At 38.8% G+C, this 20,150-nt stretch overlaps 1 protein-coding gene across 2 annotated transcripts in view; it reads right to left on the bottom strand.

Annotated features, from left to right (window-relative positions):
• Positions 1–202: 202 nt before the first annotated feature.
• Positions 203–20,150, bottom strand: part of dync1i2a (dynein, cytoplasmic 1, intermediate chain 2a) — a 32,043-nt gene continuing 12,095 nt past the window's right edge. For both annotated transcript variants that reach the window (XM_016464189.1, XM_016464190.1), the window contains 11 exons: positions 14,915–15,001; positions 13,909–14,071; positions 13,653–13,752; positions 11,198–11,323; positions 5,158–5,304; positions 4,882–4,995; positions 4,359–4,492; positions 3,711–3,855; positions 3,486–3,626; positions 1,960–2,085; positions 203–1,590 (listed from right to left, as the gene is read on the bottom strand). In XM_016464189.1, the coding sequence (XP_016319675.1) occupies positions 1,477–1,590; positions 1,960–2,085; positions 3,486–3,626; positions 3,711–3,855; positions 4,359–4,492; positions 4,882–4,995; positions 5,158–5,304; positions 11,198–11,323; positions 13,653–13,752; positions 13,909–14,071; positions 14,915–15,001 (1,397 nt within the window). In that variant the 3' untranslated portion in view covers positions 203–1,476. The remainder of the gene's footprint in view (positions 1,591–1,959; positions 2,086–3,485; positions 3,627–3,710; positions 3,856–4,358; positions 4,493–4,881; positions 4,996–5,157; positions 5,305–11,197; positions 11,324–13,652; positions 13,753–13,908; positions 14,072–14,914; positions 15,002–20,150) is intronic.

Here is a 20,150-nt window from a genome sequence, read left to right as displayed (position 1 = left end):
TATAGGCACAAATATATACACACACACACAAGGTTGATAGTAAACAAACCTGTGGAATTTTCAAGCAATGGCCAAAGTATTAAGAATGTACTCATGCCAAAGTATTTTTTAAGATTATGCCTGATTATGGGAACATGGAATTAAACAGGACATACAAATGTTTAAAACAAAACAACACATGAACAGATATTTGGTTTAAATGCATTTGATTATTGTATTGTAATTTATTGAAATAAATTACAATTGTTACAATTCAAATGCAGAATTTATTGGACATTCCATTAAACATGAGGAATACTGTTGGAAACAGCTGGAAGCAACGCTTTGAAATCCTCGCAAACCTACTTTCTCCTTGCAAAACACTACAGGAAACACTACAGGATGACTTCAAACGGATTTGAGGTAAATCACAAGAGATTTACCGAAGATTTGGCTTAGAAAAAGAATTCAGATATACAAAGACATTCAAAGAGGTTCTGCAAAAGTTACTGTGAGCGTTTCAAACAGGTGAGGAACACTGGAAGAGAAAGACTTGATCTCTAAAAGAGACACTAAACAGATTTTTGGAATGTGAACCAGGTATATTGATATGCATCAGAAATATGTGATTGTGCCTCTGCTGAGGTGGAGAGGAACAAGATCGATCATTAACAGGAACAAAAAAAGAAACAGTTGAAAGTCACAAATTATTCCAGCATTTGGTGCACAGTTAGACAGCAGAAATCTCCACCAAACTCAATATGTGATGCTAAATATGACCCACTCACAAGATCTGAACGAGGTAGATCCCTACAATTCTCTAGGTCTGTGATCAAGTAAAAATAAAGGTTTGACAATATTGAGAACAGTGCAGATGTTAGATGATAGGGTAAATCTGATGAAACCTCTCAAAAACATATTTCACCCCAAAATCAAAAGAAAACTATTTTTATTACATTTTATACCATTTATGACATCTAGCACTTAAGCACACTCCCTCACCCTAATTCTATTTTACTGTATTACACTAAAAAACCTGTAATACTAAACCTGTGTAAATGTAAGGCAGCAAATTTATTCCTTTAAACTTTTTGTTTTGCTTTAAAATGTGAAAATGTGCTCAGTTGTCATAAAAATAATACAAAAACAGCTTCATATTCTTTATGCAAAAATTGTTTCTTTTCTTTTTTTGGGGGGATCCAGACACAGGTTTAATGAGATAGTTCATATTTGGCTGTGCATATTAAGCTGAGAGTTTAGCATGCTCAGAGATACCTGGATAGAAACAGAAACATTCATTATGAGGTTTTTTTTGCATGCAAATGTTAAGGCTTCTGGTCGTGGGCTGATGGGGAGGCCTTCTGCTCTCGCACCATGCTTCATATTTTTATTCCAAACAAAAGGCAGAATCGAAGGTTTCAAAGCACACAGAAATCATTTCATATCCAGAGAGAGACGTGATTCCAGCTTTCTGAGATCTGCTGGTTTCCATGACGATCAAGCAGCGAGGCGCTGAGTGGCCAGTTCCTCGGCATCGTCGCGGTTCTCGTTGATCTCCGCTAGCGTCCGCACGAAGCGGGTCCATTCGTCGTTTCGCGGGACTGCGATTTGCTTTGGTTGGAACAGAGAGAGATAGAGAAACATAATACAGGAGTGTTTGGTAAAGAGGTATAAAGTCTGCAGTGGCCACACCGCGGACGATCAAACTATTCTGGGATTGTCAGAGTGAACTGACCCCTGGCTAACATTCCTCCATCTCATTCTTCTACTCTATCTGCTGAGTGACAGAGGCCCTCTGTGGCCCCTGAAGGGCCCCTCACTGACAGACATGGAATTGTAGTGTGTCATCTTTAGAGACTCCGCTTGGGCTTTTAACACTACTGTCTCAGTGACAGAACGGGAGCGGGAGAGAGAAAGCCACTGAAGGTGTTACCGTGTAGTCGGTCTGTGATGTGTCTTAAGTAAACTCTATTCTCTCACCTCGCCGACGTCATAAATGTGGATCTGTCCCTCTGAGTCACCCACGGCAATCTCTCTGCCCGACTGAGACCAGCGCAGCCTGTTCAGAGCGGGACTGCCATCCACAGACATGCTGGCAGTGGGCACCTGCATACACACACACACACACGCACACGCACGCACACACACACACACACACACACACACACACACACACAGACAGGTTACTTGAGCTATTTTTAATAATACCATTAACACTGTTGACACAATTTCACACAATTTCAATTTCACTTTCTACTTCGGGATTCATAACTTCCATGCTGATATTTGAAAGTAACTGGCTGTCAAACATATGTTTAACTACATACAGGACAAGGCTGATCACAAGAAATTTTACATTTTCATGCACTGGTTTCCTTGTACATGAACCTTCTAGCAGAAATAGCATATAAGAACATGGATCAACAAACACACTCTGATGCCTTGTTGTGAATTTGGACTCAAACTGTCAAAGTAGTAGTAAAACATGTACAGTAAACTTACTGTATACAGTAGGAAATAACCAAAAATTACTTCTATAGTATTATATTTCATGCTGTACACATTTAGTAATAAATCATATTTTAAATGCAATGCGGGTTTATACACACACACACTACTGTTCAAAATAGAAAAAAATAATAATTAAATGTTTTTCAAAGCAGTCCTTTCAAATGTTCACCAATGAAGTCTTTATTTGATAAAAAACAACGATAAAATAATATTGTGAATATTATTCCAATTTAAAATAATGGTTTTCTATTTGAATATATTTTAGAATGTAATTTATTCCTTCTGCCATTCTAAAATCATTCAGAAATCCTTATCATTATCAATAATGTTAAAAACAGTTGTGCTGCTTCATATTTTTTTGTAAACAATGATACATGTTTTTCAGGATTCCTTCATGAATAAACCTTCAATAGAACAGCATTTATTTGGAATAGTACTCTTTAGTAACGTTATAAATATTTTTACTGTCACTTTTGATCAACCGAATGCATCTTAGCCAAATAAAAAAATTATTTCTTTGAAAAAAACAAAACAAAACAAAACAAAAAAACACTTTTTCAACTGTACAACAGTACTGTATATGCTGTACATTATCTTTTCATTTAACACTATTCATGGCAGAAAGGTTATTGAATATTAAAGCACCATAACTCCACAGGTGCATTTTCATGCAATTGAGTTTTACTTGAAAAAATGTAAAATCTAATTAGTAACAGTTTGTTTTAAAAACTGACTGAAAAGTGATTTTCATGAAGTGATTTCAGAGCAAATACATAAATATCCACATATGCTGAATAACGTCAACAGGCTGAAAAATGTGTTTTTATATAATTGTTTTAACTATATTGCTCAACCCTACAAAAATTAAAATAAAAATCGGATTCTGGCTCTCAGTGTAGAAGTGGTGGATAACAGTTCGGTCCATTATTGTTAATACTAAATATGTCAGCGTGTGTTGATGTGCATCATTTGTTCTGTAATATTTCATGTTTCACCTCTGTGTCATTGTTGAGGTTCCACAGGTCGACGCGTCCGAGTCCGTCCACACAGGCGAAGAGAGCGGGATGCACCGGAGACCACATAACATCATAAACATAATCAGAGTTGTCCTCAAACGAGTACAGCGGCTTGTTATTCTACAGCAGAGAGAGAAACACAGTCAGCCGAGAGACTCGTGAATGACAGCATTATGGAATAAGTGTTTATGAATGCTGTGCTACCTTGGTGCTCCAGAGTTTAACGGTCCAATCAAATGAGGCGGTCAGGAAGAGATGAGAGAAATCTACGGGTCCTGCCGCTGTGTGACAGTGAATGCCTGTGATTGGACCATGATGCCCCTCAAACATCTCACTGATCCCTGCCCGACTGCTCACACACACACACACACACACACACACACACAGAGAGAGAGAGAGAGAGAATGATCAGCATCCAAAGAGTGAAAAATTGAAGGGGGTCTGAATACTTTCCGTACCCACTGTATATATATATATAAAATATTTATAAAATTCTTCATTTTTTATATTATTTGATTAATTTATAAAATCTTTGTGAACCAAACTAAGATCTTGATCATTCCACCAAAGAGAAAGATTCATTCAGGGATCAGGGATTTTTTTTACCCCAGAAATGAGAAATACTAAGCAATGGATTGTACTGATTATTTGTATACATATTTTTAGTGTATTTTATCGAACTGACTTGCGATCTGATCACCAGAAACAGATATTAATAAGAGGACTAAGAAAAATTAAATAAAATTTTATAAAAAATAAAATGTTTGTTTGCGCAAGCGGATTACACGCATAAATCCATGGATCTGCTGCAGTGAACACTGTGTGTGAGTGTGTTGTGTGTGTGTGTATTACCTGCCATGACGACAGGCTGTGTAGACTGATCCATCCTCACTTCCCACCACAAAGTTATTAACGTCACCCAGAGGGAAGGACATGGAGGTGACCGCAACGGATTTAGACTGCTTAAACACCAGCTCCATACTGTCCTGTTGACACACACACACACACACACACACACACACACACACATCAATAACACCATAGCCAACAGCCTCTTCCACAGATTAGAAATGCACAATTTAAATTCAGCCAGCGCTCTACCAGTCATTAACATCTGACACTGTGGTTTGGCCAACGTTTTTGGAAACTCAAGGGTGAGCAGCATGGAAGAGGTTGTGGCTCTCAGTGGGCCTTTTATAGAGCTTCTGAAGCCAACAAACTCACGTCAGTAAGATTTGTACACAAAATACACTCTTTTTACTGGTTGAGTAAGCAAGTGGCTTTCTTTGAGTGTGATATCCAAACTCTGAAACTATGATGGTACTTCTGAATGTACGGGTCACGCGATGGACGGAGCAGAGAGCATTGTGGGTACCTGTGGTTGAGACAGCATGTCCAGACTCCAGGAGCACATCTTTCCATCAGTAGAGATGCTAATGAGGTTATGAGCATTCTGTGTGCCAACCACATTAACACAGTACACTGGGTGCTGCACGGAGAATCAGAAATGTTAGGTTAAGGGTAAAAAATAATAAACCAAATCGGAAAAATAAGCAATATTTTTTTAGGACACCCTAATAATATCTCAAGGTTCTTGGGCTGCAGCAACTGCTCAGTCTCATTTTCAGTACAGCGTGTGAACATCACGTACCGTGTGCGCCGCGGCAGAGAGAGGCGTCCTCTGGACAGGAGTGCGTCTGTTACTTCTGTTGTCCCACAGGACGATCTGTCCTGAATAAGTGCCACCGACAACCAGGTTAGGGTGAAACTTTGCAAACACAGCAGACATGACCGCAGACTAGAAGAGTGAGAGAGACAGACAGAGATAATCTCGATAAATTCCACATTCCTTCAATCCTGCTGGACAAATGTGAAGGAAGTCCGGTTTAGCAGATTCACATGCATAATCAAAAAGTGTTAGAGAAGAACTAACTAACACCGATAATGCTACAATCAATGTTTTTGCCTACTCACTGAAATTGCTAGCTCATATGCTGCTTCTTGTTTAAAGTGTTTGTTTATTTAAAGGGATAGATGATCCAAAAATGAACATTCTGTCATCAATTATGCACCCCTATGTTGTTTCAAACTTACAAGATTTTCATTCATCTCCAAAGATCCAAAGATGTTTATAATGAAACCTTAAAATTTCATTCCAAGCTTTGATGCTTCAAAAAATTAATAAAAGTAATCCATATGAATCAAGCAGTTTCTTCCAAGTCTTCTGAAGAGATACAATTGCTTTATTTGATGAATGTATTTATTTTAGACTTATATTCACACATAAACATTGAGAAACTCACATACATAGAGCTCATCAAATATGGTAAACAGAAGCTCATCTGTATTTGCATGACACAGAAGAAGAACCTAATTGGTTCTTGCGGAAATGCAAGCTTGCACATCCAAACACAAACCTCTTGTGCATCAAGCAAGTACAGTTTGAGCTTTAGCACAAAGACCTTTCTTTTACAATCTCTCTATGATATTTTTTTTTAAGTATGAACGTTTTGGTGGAATGGGCTTTCAATGGAGGAACAGCAATCTTTCAGGTTATATTAAAAATCTCTTAATTTGTGTTTTGTGGATGAATTAAAGTTTTATGGGTTTGGAACGACATGAAGGTGAGCAAATGATGACAATTTTCTAGGGATTCACGATATTATCGGAACGTTATCGGAATCAGCCGATAATGGCTTTAAATGTACACATTTGAAATTTTATGCCGAAAAATAATGCCGATATGCCTTGCCGATATTACGAATAGTTTACATGTGCTCAGGGTGTACAAGAGATAAGATCAAGTCAGAAGTGTGGTCATTCTTGAAGCAAACTCTTGCCTGAGTGAATGACGATTAGATTCTCTGTTTTGAAGTCAACAGTTACCAGTGCGTGCAGCAGCAGCGGCAGCCTCCCCCGGGTCCTAATGTGCCTCCGGTAAGGCGTTTTATTTATTTAGGGGGCACTGTAGGCCGACTTGTAATAAAATGAATCAGAATCAGAAAGAGCTTTATTGCCAAGTATGTTTGCACATACAAGGAATTTGTTCTGGTGACAGAAGCATCCTTTGTAGTCTTCTAATATCTGATTTTGTAGATCTCACTGATCCCCCCCCGACCGCTCACACACACACACACACACACACACACACACAGAGAGAGAGAGAGAGAGAATGATCAGCATCTCAGCATGTCTCCATCAGTCAGTTAACACTTCACATCAACTAACACACACCGCTGAGTGTGCGTTCGCTCATTACTGTGAGAGGTAAACAGCCGTGTGAGAGATGCTGAGTGTGTGTGTGTAGAGGATCAGATGATCACAGCATCACCAATAAAGAGGAAACATTCCCTCTCTCAGCTCATTGCAGCACACACAAACACATCGACTACATCCCATTCATAAAAACAAACTGCTTTCCATGTTTTTGATACAAAAACTTGTGCTGGAACTTTCAGGAAGAAAGTTTAGAGAGATAACAATGAATTATAACATGATTTCTGCCTCAGTAAAGCTCTACAGTCACAGTAGACATCAGAAATGTATTATTAATAGAAATTCAATATTATACATATTTATTCAAGTATGTTTGCACATACAAGGAATTTGTTCTGGTGACAGAAGCATCCTTTGTAGTCTTCTAATATCTGATTTTGTAGCTGAGCCAAACCAGACAGTTACTGAAGTGCACAGCACAGACTCAGTGACAGCTGAGTAGAACTGTGTGAGCAGCTCCTGTGGCAGGTTGAACTTCCTCAGCTGGTGAAGGAAGTACAATCTCTGTTGGGGCTGTGAGTGTCCCACTTCAGGTCCTGTGAGATGGTGGTGCCCAGGAACCTGAATGACTCCACTGCAGTCACAGTGCTGTTCATGATGGTGAGTGGGGGGAGTGCAGGGGGGTTTCTCCTGAAGTCCACGATCATCTCCACTGTTTTGAGTGTGTTCAGCTCCAGGTTGTTATAACTGCACCAGACAGCCAGCTGCTCAACCTCGCTTCTATAAGCAGACTCGTCACCGTCCTGGATGAGGCCGATGACTGTAGTGTTGTCTGCAAACTTCAGGAGCTTGACAGAGGGATCTTTAGAGGTGCAGTCGTTGTTGTAGAGGGAGAAGAGCAGTGGGGAGAGCACACATCCCTGAGGGGCGCCAGTGCTGATGGTGCAGCTGTTTGACATGAATCTGTCAGAAAGTTGGTGATCCATTTACAGATGGAGCTAGGAACAGAGAGCTGGGTTAGTTTGGTCTGGAGGAGGTTTGGGATGATGGTGTTGAAGACCGAACTGAAGTCCACAAACAGGATCCTCACATAAGTCCCTGATTTATCCAGATGTTGTAGAATATAATGCAGTCCCATGATCACCTCATAATCCATGGACCTGTTTGCTCGGTAAGCAAACTGCAGGGGGTCCAGTGATGCAATTCAGATAAGCCAACACCAGTCTCTTAAACGATTTCATGACCACAGATGTTAGGTAAACAGGTCTGTGGTCATTGAGTGCTGTGATTTTGGGTTTCTTTGGGATGGGGATGATGGTGGAGCGTTTGAAGCAGGCTTCATGTGCTTCAGTGATCTGTTGAAGATCTGTGTGAAGATGTGGGCCAGCTGGTCAGCACAGGTTTTCAGGCAGGCTGGTGAAACCGTCTGGGCCTGGTGCTTTTCTTCTCTTCTGTTTCCTGAAGACCTGACACACATCATCTTCACTGATCTGAAGTGCAGAAGGGGGGAGAGGGGGGTTGCTGGAGGTATTAATGTTCGTGTAGAGAGATGGTCAGAGCGGGTGTGGGGTGTGAGACCGGGAGTTTCAAATCTGCAGTAAAACTCATTCATTCTCCACAGTGCTGGGGGATGGTGTCTTGTAGTTTGTAATGTCTTTCAGGCCTTTCCACACTGAAGCAGGGTCGTTTGCTGAAAATTGGGTTCTCAGCTTTTTAGAGTAGCTCCTCTCAGCCACACTAATCTCCTTTGTCAGTGTGTTCCTGGCCTGATTGTACAAGATTCTGTCCCCACTCATGTAGGCATCCTCTGCGGCCTGACGGAGCTGTCTGAGTTTTGCAGAAACACGGTTTGTCATTGTTGTACGTTAAATAAGTCCTGGTAGGACTCACAGAAACTGATGTATGATGTTACAGTCTCTGTGAGCTCGTCCAGATCGGTGTCAGCAGCTTCAAAAACACTCCTAATATCAAAAATCTAATATCATGCATCCCTGGAATTTTATTCTTTTGGGTGAACTACGTCTTTAAGTATTTATTCACTTTGCTTTAACCCTTGTGTTGTGTTCAGAACCCTATCACACTAATGAGGTTACAGAGCAAAAAGGACCCGGCCTCAAAAATTGCTTATAAATCACTCATTATGCTATATTATCAACAAAGATTGGATTCAATCTTTTTGTCAACTTCTTTTCTTTCATTTAGGACTGGTTTTGTATTTATATTTGCTTCTGATTAATCGTAGGCCTCATTTATCTGAGAGTAGGCACCTCATTTTTTGAGTGAAAAAAGCATTATTTATGAATAATTTTCACAATATTAAATAAAAACTGAAGAAAATTTGCTCTGTTTATCACACTAGTGTACTTTAATGTTTAATCAGGGAGTTTGTTTTGAAAGGCTTTTATTTTGTACAAAATGGCACAAAGTCACACTTGTGGTGTTCCCGGTCAAAAATGACCCGGCCTCAAAAGATTGCTTATAAATCACTCATTATGCTATATTATCACCAAAGATTGGATTCAATCTTTTTGTCAACTTCTTTTCTTTCATTTAGGACTGGTTTTGTATTTATACTTGCTTCTGATTAATCGTAGGCCTCATTTATCTGAGAGTAGGCAGGGAGTTTGTTTTGAAAGGCTGTGTGTGTGTGTGTGTGTGTGTGTGTGTGTGTGTGTTAGCGTGAGTATGCATGCATCCAAACATGAACAGGTCCAAGGCCTTTATGTTTGCAAGCACACGTACATATGTGAACGTGAACATGATCAACATGCTCCTGAACACTAATAGTTTCTATTACTTTCATTCTTTCCCATTCACTTTGAATGGCTGGACATTTTTGACCGGGAACACCACAAGTGTGACTTTGTGCCATTTTGTACAAAATAAAAGCCTTTCAAAACAAACTCCCTGATTAAACATTAAAGTACACTAGTGTGATAAACAGTGCAAATTTTCTTCAGTTTTTATTTAATATTGTGAAAATTATTCATAAATAATGCTTTTTTCACTCAAAAAAATAAGGTGCCTACTTTCAGATAAATGAGGCCTACGATTAATCCGAAGCAAATATAAATACAAAACCAGTCCTAAATGAAAGAAAAGAAGTTGACAAAAAGATTGAATCCAATCTTTGTTGATAATATAGCATAATTAGTGATTTATAAGCATTTGTTTGAGGCCGGGTCCTTTTTGCTTTGTAACATCACGGGTGTAACAAGGTGAAAAATCTCCCCCAGAAAAGTATGAAAATTATCAAACATTTTTTTAGAAGTAGTTATACCCTTTGTGAACGAAGTCACAAAATTTCAGTGCAATGCGATAACATTAACTAGTATTTTCGGGAAAAAGAAACATTTTTCAGAGCAAAAAGGACCCGAACACCACATGAGGGTTAAACACAGAATAAAGTGTCCAAATAATATACTGTATAGAATATAAAAATATAAAACTTTGATAGTTTTATTAAAACAATTTTTGCTTAGCTCATTTATTTTATACTATTTGAAAATGGGGGAGGTAGTAAAGTAACCAAGTAAAGTTTGACAAGTGACTTCACACTGCTGCTTCTCAGTGGTTCAGCTGATATTTTCTCAGCATGTTCTGTACCTTCTTGTTTTGGAGAATAGTTTGTGAGCAAAGCTACATTATAAAAGCCTCTGAGGTGAATCAAGCATAAATGCAGCTTGCAACTGAGTGATGTGACCTCAAATTCCACCATGACACCTCAAAACACCAATCCAATGTACATCACAAAACAACTAAATTAAATTTTTACACCAACAACAACTAATGACGCTGATGCTGAATTTTGTTATTCACTGAATAAGCTGAACAACTCACACTTTCCTCTAAGGAGAGTTAACCAGCCGCAACACACTCAGCAGAAAGATGGAAAATGTAACAAGTTCACACCTCTGTGAGTGTGTGTGAACACTTGTGGAGTTTTCCGCATCTGTCTGTGTGTGTGTGTGTGTGAGCTGTGCATCCGTTGCTGAGGGCCGCACATGTGGTTCTACTCAGGTCGTCCACAGCAGATCACCTCAGGCCAAATACACAACTAACACTGAACATACAACAACACTCAACTGATCAGTGAAAAAAACATCCAAAAGAAATTAGTTTGTGAATGAATGTGCATGTGCAACACAGAGTTTAAAGGAATAGTATAATAAATTAACATTGTTGTGAACACACCCAATGTTGTTCTAAACCTGTATGACATTCATTCTTTCATGGAACACAAAAGGAGATATCGGACAGTTCACATGCTGTTTTTTTTCTCCATACAATGACATTTTATACTTTTACAGATATGACCACTATATGCTTTTACTGCATGGAAAAGAGAATTTTGAACAGTCTTCAAAACCTCTTCTTTTGTGATCCATGCAAGGAAAAAGTAATGGCTTTGTGATGACATGAGAGATTTTGAACTATGCCTTTAAGGTATCACAAGTAAGTGTGTGTGTGTGTACCTGACAGTGGAAGACATACTCCGGTGTGGTCTTCTTGTATTTCATGTTCCAGACCAAAGCCACTCCATCAGGCTCATGCGGGGCTTCCTCATTGTTGTTGTAAGAGGCGACCAGCAACTCTGGATACTGTGAACACATGTACAGGTCAGGAGAACTAGACGTTTACTATCTAAGAAACACTTTTGCTTTCCCGCATTAAGTGTGGTTACAGCTTACTCTGACCAAGAACCACCCGCTTACATTTACTTATTTATTTTTTACTTTTTTGTGCTGATTGTAACAAATGTGCACAGAAAAAAAAGCAAAATAACTGTCATAGGGACAACATTTTATATAAAGAAAATTTTATTTTAATATTTATTATGTCACACTTTAGTTCGAGGACCAATTCTCACTATTATTTAACAGCTTTTTCTTCAATAAACTCCTCATTTGCTGCTTATTAACAGTTAGTAGTTATGTTTCAGTATTGGGTAAGATTAAGGGATCTAGAATATGGTCATTCAGAATAAGGCATTAATATGTGCTTTATAAGTACTAATAAACAGCCAAAATGTAATATGCATGCTAATGAGCAACTAGTTAATAGTGAGAATTAATCCCTAAACTAAAGTGTTACCTTGAATACTATATAATAATATATAATACTTAATAATAATAATAATAATTCAAAATACAAACCAAATGCTACCATAGTAGTAGTACCCAAAAAGAGAGAAAAAAAGCTATTATCATTTACTTTGTCTTTACTTATCATAAACATACATGACTATGACTACATAAAAATAATAGACAACCCCTGTGCTATATTCAGACTGAAACGCAAGTCATATATGTTTGGAATGACATGTTGGTGAGCAAAAGATGACATTTTTGGTAAAAAAGCATAGCTTTTCCAGAAAGAAAGCTATTTTTTCCAAAAAGCTGAGGAGTAATATGACAGTGTTTTTAATTAATTCTTATAAATTAAGAAATATTTGTGTTTCATTTGTGGTATTTAATGTAAATTTAAGCATTCAGGTTTGATGCTGTAACCCACTGAGACCCTTATTTAAACTGTTATTCAATAAACAGCAATACTGAAAAACAAAAAAAAACAAAAAAAAGCTATTTTTCAAAAGGGTAATCTGACTGAATTTTAAATCCTTTGAATGTAACATATGTCATTTTTTTATCATTTATATACTTTCTCATGTCCTAGTATCATATGCAGGAACAATTAATACGGCTACAATGCCGTAAACTATCCGATGAGGAAACGCAAGTCATATATGTTTGGAATGACATGTTGGTGAGCAAAAGATGACATTTTTGGTAAAAAAGCATAGCTTTTCCAGAAAGAAAGCTATTTTTTCCAAAAAGCTGAGGAGTAATATGACAGTGTTTTTAATTAATTCTTATAAATTAAGAAATATTTGTGTTTCATTTGTGGTATTTAATGTAAATTTAAGCATTCAGGTTTGATGCTGTAACCCACTGAGACCCTTATTTAAACTGTTATTCAATAAACAGCAATACTGAAAAACAAAAAAAAACAAAAAAAAGCTATTTTTCAAAAGGGTAATCTGACTGAATTTTAAATCCTTTGAATGTAACATGTCATTTTTTTATCATTTATATACTTTCTCATGTCCTAGTATCATATGCAGGAACAATTAATACAGCTACAATGCCGTAAACTATCCGATGAGCCACTAATTGCATGACGCCAGGAGATTTCTCATGTAAACTCACACTGACAGCATTGTTTCAGTGTGTGGTTTGTGCTCTCTCTCAAATCACACACATCTGTTTGTGCTGTGGACGCACATGAGGTGCAGTGAGCTTGAGAGGGTTTATACTCTAGATCTATTACATCAAACTAGACACAGCGACTCCAAGACATCCAATCATCTGTTTGATACGGCGAAAGAAATGAACTTTGAAAAACACCTCTAAACACACAGCCAATGTGAAATATCTTCACATTCATATCTAAATGTTATATTCTACAACATCAAAAGCATGTTCACCAGAAGAGATTTGTGTTTTGAGGATCAGTGTTATCTTCAACATTTCTGTCAGTTGCAGACAAATAAGCAGCAGTTTTGATAAATCGTAAAACTAACATATTGACAAAATATATAATTCAATCTTCACTTGATCCACGCCTAATTTCATGTGCTACATCATATTATACACTACCGCTCAAAAGTTTCGAGACAGTACAATTTTTAAATGTTTTTGAAAGAAGTCTCTTATGACCAAGGCTGCATTTATTTTATCACAAACACAGAAATAACAGTAATATTGTGAAATATTATTATTATTATTATTATTATATTTAAAATAACCGTTTTCTATTGCAATTTATATTTTAAACTGTAATTTATTCCTGTGATCAAAGCTGAATTTTCAGCATCATTACTCCAGTCTTCAGTGTCACATGATCTTCAGAAATCAGGAGGTAACGTACCTGTGGGGACCAATCCAGACAGGTCACCACCCGCTGTTTGGACCAGTGCTCATCAACAAACTTCCTGTTTAGAGACAGTTTGGTCCCAGCCTGCATCTCACTAGATACACGCACACGCACACACACACACACACGCACACACACGCACACACAAGCAAATATCTCACATTAAACAGTGCACATGAGCTGGTTTGTGATTAGTGATTGTTGGTTATTGTTGGTTGTGATTGTTTAGGTTAGTAGGGCTAACTGTTACCCCTCTTTCTCCTCCATGTCACGGCCGCTGTAGTCGAAGAAAACATCCACGTGTTCGGACAGAGCACGCTCCATGAAACGTGTGCTGTGATCGAAGAACTCCATGAACTCCTCGGAGTGCAGAATCTGCAGCTTCTCCTCCTCTGTTAGCTCATGAGGGGGCGCTACACTCACAAACAGACAGGACACAATGACAGGTGTGTAACTGGAGGAAATGAATTCCATTTATACATGAGAATTGTTGAATTCTTGATTCCAGTGGTTGGCAAATATTCCAAAGTATTTAATTAAATAGTGTTTAATCTTCCGTAACAGCACGGCTGTGAAGCAGTTCCAGGTTTGTTCCAGTCAATCCAGTATTGAGCCATGCAAGATTGTAGGAAATTGTAGGAAAGTAAATCTACACAAAAGATTTTGAAAATTGTCTAAACGCATGCATATAGCAAGGAGCAACTGTGGAAAAATTGATTCTGAACCACTAAACTATTTGAAAATGTAATGCATGCTCTGGGAAGAAACATGTTGAAGCAGGTGCATTAAACTGTCAATATTTCAATGATCTGTTGTGATTTTTTTCCTTACATAAAGTTCCCAGCTTGTGTTACCGTTACACCAACATTAATTTCTGTGACAAACACTGCGAATAGTCAGAACTTCTATGAAATGCCTACTTCAATCATGAATAACATAACATCAACAAATTTGTTAGTTAAACAGGCAAATATATAAATGGTTAAAAACATTAAAAAAAAAAAAAATGTATTTGCCAAGGCAACATTTCTCATTTTCATTTAGTTGAAATTGAAATACTAAAAAGACTGAAACCATTAAAAAAAAGAAAATATTGACAAACAAAATTACTAAAACCACATCTGAAATGAAAACAGGAAATCTAAAAATTAAATTAAAATGAACAAAAACTATGACCGTAAATCAATGATACTAAAGTAACACTAATGTATTACAGTGGAGCTGATAGGACACTGTACATGAGGTGTGTTCAATACCTTCCTCATCTTGTTTCTCTACTGGTTTCTCTTTCTCTGCCTCGACCTCAGGCTGCGGGGGTGCGGTCTCTTCCTCCTCATCTTCCTCTGCAATAGGAAGATCACAAACATCAACATAATTCACATCAGAGCTGCAGTACGGTCTTATTATAGGACCCATGTTTCACACTATTCATACTTTACACTGGGTTAAGTTTTTTTTTTTTGTAAACTGTGGGTTAATTGGTATTAAACAACTCAAGGTAACATTGCAGCACTGCTTTCCTTCAAATTGCATACTTTTGGCACCACAACTCAGGATTAGCAACACCCAAATTTACATACCAACATCTATTCAGTGTTCAGCAACTTAGCCTAAGGACAATATGAACTATACTGCATAAAGTCAGCCAATCATAACAGAGGTCATTAACATATGTAAATGACCTCTTAAAGGCACAGTAGCAGTAGCTTTTCAATTCTAGGGTCAGACAGTGTGATAAACGTCATGAAAAATTTAAACTAAAAAGGTTATTGGTGCAAGAAACTTGAGACTTCATGAGAAAAATACCACTGTATTTCAAGAATTCAGGGTGATACATACAATCACACACACACACTCTCTCTCTCTCTCACACACACCCACACACACACACAGACTCTCTCTCACACACACACACACGCACGCACTCTCACACACACAAGCACTCTCACACACACACGCACTCTCACACACTCACACACTCTCTCTCACACTCACACACTCTCTCACACACTCTCTCACACACACACTCTCTCACACACACAGGGCAGCAGGTGCCAGCGGCTGAGACAGCTGACGGCTGTGTGTGTGTATTAGGCAGATGGTTTTGCTGCGATTGTGTGTGTGTGGTGGCACAGGGATGGCACAGGGGTTTCTGCCTGACTGCTCTTAGTCAAGACTCTCTCCGGATACACAAGTCCATGCAATTAGAGAGTCGGCAGGGGGTCCACGGAACACAATTCACCCCAAAACATGAGCAGCTAAATGAAGCTGCTGCCCTGACCAGCTGTAAGCCACACACTCACGGCTCACCTCCTACAATACTCTACCAGTGACGCCTGAACAAATGTAAGCTCAGGGAAAGACGTTAAAAGGATGTTAAAGGAAGAGCTCCCAAAATGAAATGTTTTCATTTATTTGCATTCAGGCCATTCTGAATCCATATGACTTTTTTTCCCTCTGTGGAACACAAAAGGAGAATATCTGAAGAACATTCTACTGTAGCCCCTCTTTTCAATACAATAAAACAAGGAAAATGGACCCGGTCTGAAAAAGGCACCATAAAAACACCAAAAAAAGTAGTCTATAGTAAAGATCCAAGATTTGGGGTAAAAAAATCTAATTGCAATTTTTCTGATATAAATTTAACTTAAAATATGAAACTAAATATATACTACAATACACTCTCAGAAAAAAAAGGTACAAAAGCTTGTCACTGAGCAGCAACCTTTCAAAAGGTACAATATGTACACTTTAGGTACTAGTATGTACCTTTAAGGTACAAAGGTGTACCTTTTGAAAAGTAATGCCCTAGAAACAGCTTTTATACTTTTTTCTGAGAGTGTAGTAAATGTAAGATAAAACTGTAACAAAAAATATATATATATATTTACATATATATATGGCTTTGCACACTAAGCCATATCATGATTTCGGATTTATTTTCGATTAATCGTGCAGTTCTAGCCGCTGACTTACATTTTATGAAACACCAAGGACAACGGTTACATCTAAAAATCTTCTTTACTGTTCTACTCAAGAACAAAAGTCCCCTACATCTTGGATGGCCTGAGGGCAGCAAATTTTCATTTTTGGATGAACTCTGCCTATAAGACATAAGCTCATCTGTGAGAAACTGACTGAAATGCAAGTCACTATTCACTGAAAATATTCTCCTCCACCACAGCTTTCAAATCGAATATGGCAGCATTGGCGCAAATCCTGTTTGACTGTGAGAACTACTTGCACCATTTTGTAGTTAATATGACTTCTGTAGTCTATTTCAAGTGGAAATGGTATCAGAAAAATAATGATTTTCAATATTTTCCTCACACAAAGCTCTGACCTCAGAACACTTTGAATATAACACTACAACTAAAGACTTTTATGGTTTACATTACATAGAAAAAAGCAGCTAGGATCACTGTCAATGATCTCGTCCAACAACACGAGGATGAGTAAATAATGAAAACATTTTAATTTTGGGGTAGATTATAAGGTTACACTTTATTTTAAGGTGTCCTTGTTACAGTGTAATTATACATAAGCAGTGAGTAATATTAATTAACTACATGTACTTACTAAATGGTTAGGGTTAGGATTAGGGTTTGGCTTAGGGTTAGGCTTCTATGTAATTATTCATAATTAATTGTTATTATTATAGTAAGTACACGTAACGTGTAACAAGGACACCTTAAAATAAAGTGTTACCGATTATAATTATAATTCCCCCACAAAGAGTCATATTCGATAATCAAAAGGAAGGTTTTGTGGTACGCCCATGTTAATGGCAGCTTCTTTGCATGACCAGAAAAACTTGTTTCAATAGAGAGTGAAATCGCCCTTTCCTGCAATAATCAAAATGATAATGTCATCTGTCAGATTTTAGATCAGAAACGTGTCCACGGCTCTCTCAGGAAGGGCCGGGTTTGAAGAGAGAGGGAAGAGGGGGTGGTGGGGGTTCGCGCTGATGAGTTTATCTGATGACACGGGCCATCTCGCCGTGCCAGGGTCAGATTTTAGATCAGAAACGTGTCCACGGCTCTCTCAGGAAGGGCCGGGTTTGAAGAGAGAGGGAAGAGGGGGTGGTGGGGGTTCGCGCTGATGAGTTTATCTGATGACACGGACCATCTCGCCGTGCCAGGCCGTACTCAGCAAGGAGAGAGGAGAGAAAGTTAAAATCTTTCCTTTCAAGGGCCTCAATCAGGCTCAGAGGAAAACAGTAATCAGTGTCTTTCAGTCCGGGGCCCGAACGCAGCACGGCCCTTTCTCCGCCAGCCAGACCCGAGCAATCAACCTGCCAGGCATTAGCAGCGGAAAGACAATCTGAAAATAGGGGGTGTAATGCACCTGCCAGCAAAAATGCCCATTTGGAGAAAAGCAAGCGATCCTGGTGACCCCACAGAGGGGAGGAGAGAGAGAGAGAAACATTTAACAGAATTCACCCTGATGGCAGATCCCCTTCCCATCGACACCTCATCTCAAAGCAGCAGCAATTACAGCTTTTGTATCCCTCAAGAAATAAAAGCTTTTTGCGGGAGGGAGGGCGTAAGCAGAGAGAGAGAAAGAGAGCAGCCAGTAATCGGCAGGCTTTGTCAAAGGACGATGTATTAATGCAAGCGCCCCATGGGGTCAGAGGTTGTTCGAGAACAAGACTAATGCTCTTTGATGTCCTCTGCAGGTGCACGGAGTCCGTCGGACGCAGGAAAAGAAAAGGAGACGCAGAGAGACCTCTGATTGCTGACTTGCACGTTTGTGCTTGTGAAAGAGGCCCGAGCGAACCTCAGCTCTGTGAATACGACTCCAGGACTTCTGCGCGACTCAATGAAGGGGGTCTTCGCGATGGGCTTTACAGCTGCAAAACAGAACAAAGAGGTGTGCGCAGCTCTTCGGGTCGCATCCTTGTCCAGAGAGGACGCTCTGTTCAACAGATCGTTAAAGATCAGTGTCCCATTTAGGCCCATTTAGATGCTGGATTTCAATGTTTGAATACACCTCCAAAGCCCCAAAATGCTGTCTTAAGGGGCGGCCACCATTGTTCTGCACATTTTCATGGCCAAAATCCAGTTATTTCAATAGGAATTCACAAGGTTTGGTATTCCGCGTATGGGCGAAAGATTTTCCCACACAGATTTTGCAACAGGTTGAGTTGGTCACATGAAATCGGCCAGTTGCTTATTTTAAACGTGACTTCAGTGTTTCGTACCTTGCTATACTATTGACAATGGCTAATTTTTTGCTAAATGTGTGCTACACATTTTGCTAATGTGACTACACGTTTAGCAAACAATTAAATACATTGAGACAATTTATGTTCCATTATTTTTTTGTGAAGGCATTATACACAAATGCACCTTTAATGACCAAAAATGCTGTCTTAAGGTGTGGTTAAATGTACCATTGTTTAGCTAATGTTCGTGGACAAAATCCAGGCAATAGGAATCTACTAGATCAGGAATTTTGCATATGTGTGAAAGACTTCCCCCCCCAAAGCAGATTTTGCAATGGGTTCAAGTTCAACTTATACTCCATTACTTTTTTGTCATTACCAAATTAGTTCGGTCTCAAAAAGTTTGTGCAAAACAGATATAAAATGAGCACAATGGGGGTTTTTAATTATCCCTATAATCAATGTTGTAATTCCTCAGTCATTGACTGATAGCTGATGAATGATGAAATAAGTGCATTTAGGAGATGATGGACAATAGTATTAATTTAGAGATGCATGGGATCTGTGAAGAGCTGGGCTGAGGGTTCCTCACTTTAAGAGAGATGCTCTCCATATGAGAGGCTTCTTGTGATTAGCACAGGATATTAACCCTCCCATGAGCACAAGGGCGATTAAAACAATCACTTTTAATTCAATTTCACACTCTCACAACCCCTGGTGCTCCAGCAAGCAGAGCTGTGGATCAGGCAGTAATAAAAGCAATTTCCATCCACACATTTACAGTCTTTTTGAATGTTTTTTAATGCACACCAAGACCATAAAACTGATGGAAGAAGCACCGCTGGACAACAGCATCTGGATCTAAGACCTTCAGACACACCGGTCATATCAGGTCAGAATGCCACATGAAAAAAACGCAACACAATTCAGGAAATGCACAGCGGCTATTGCACTGTATGACGTGACATACAACTAGTTTTGTCCAGTGCTGTTCTGTTCACACACCACTGATGCAGGTATGCAACTGAAAATTTAAGTTTATAGAATGTGTTAAATGCATGTGAATGTAACCGTATCTAGCACTCTGAAACAGCACTGACACCTGTATGTCCTGCTGCGCACAGTAACGTGCACACACCTTCTGACCTACACAGAGCTGAGCCTTCAACAGCCCCACAAGCCTCTTCACCACAAACCACTCCATCAGTGAGCAAGAGAGAGAAAAACCTCCTAATGTCACCCACAGTGATTTGTTATGTGCTGGAGGAGAGGCAGGAGAGAGTGTGAGAGTTGATGAAATGATTATACAGTGGCAGGAATGGAAC

The sequence above is a fragment of the Sinocyclocheilus anshuiensis genome, unplaced genomic scaffold (genome assembly GCF_001515605.1).
Source record: "Sinocyclocheilus anshuiensis isolate Anshui unplaced genomic scaffold, SAMN03320099.WGS_v1.1 scaffold284, whole genome shotgun sequence".
In the NCBI taxonomy this organism is placed as follows: Eukaryota; Metazoa; Chordata; class Actinopteri; order Cypriniformes; family Cyprinidae; genus Sinocyclocheilus; species Sinocyclocheilus anshuiensis.
Note: the sequence above shows the minus strand (reverse complement) of the source record. Positions and strands in the feature narration are given on the sequence as shown.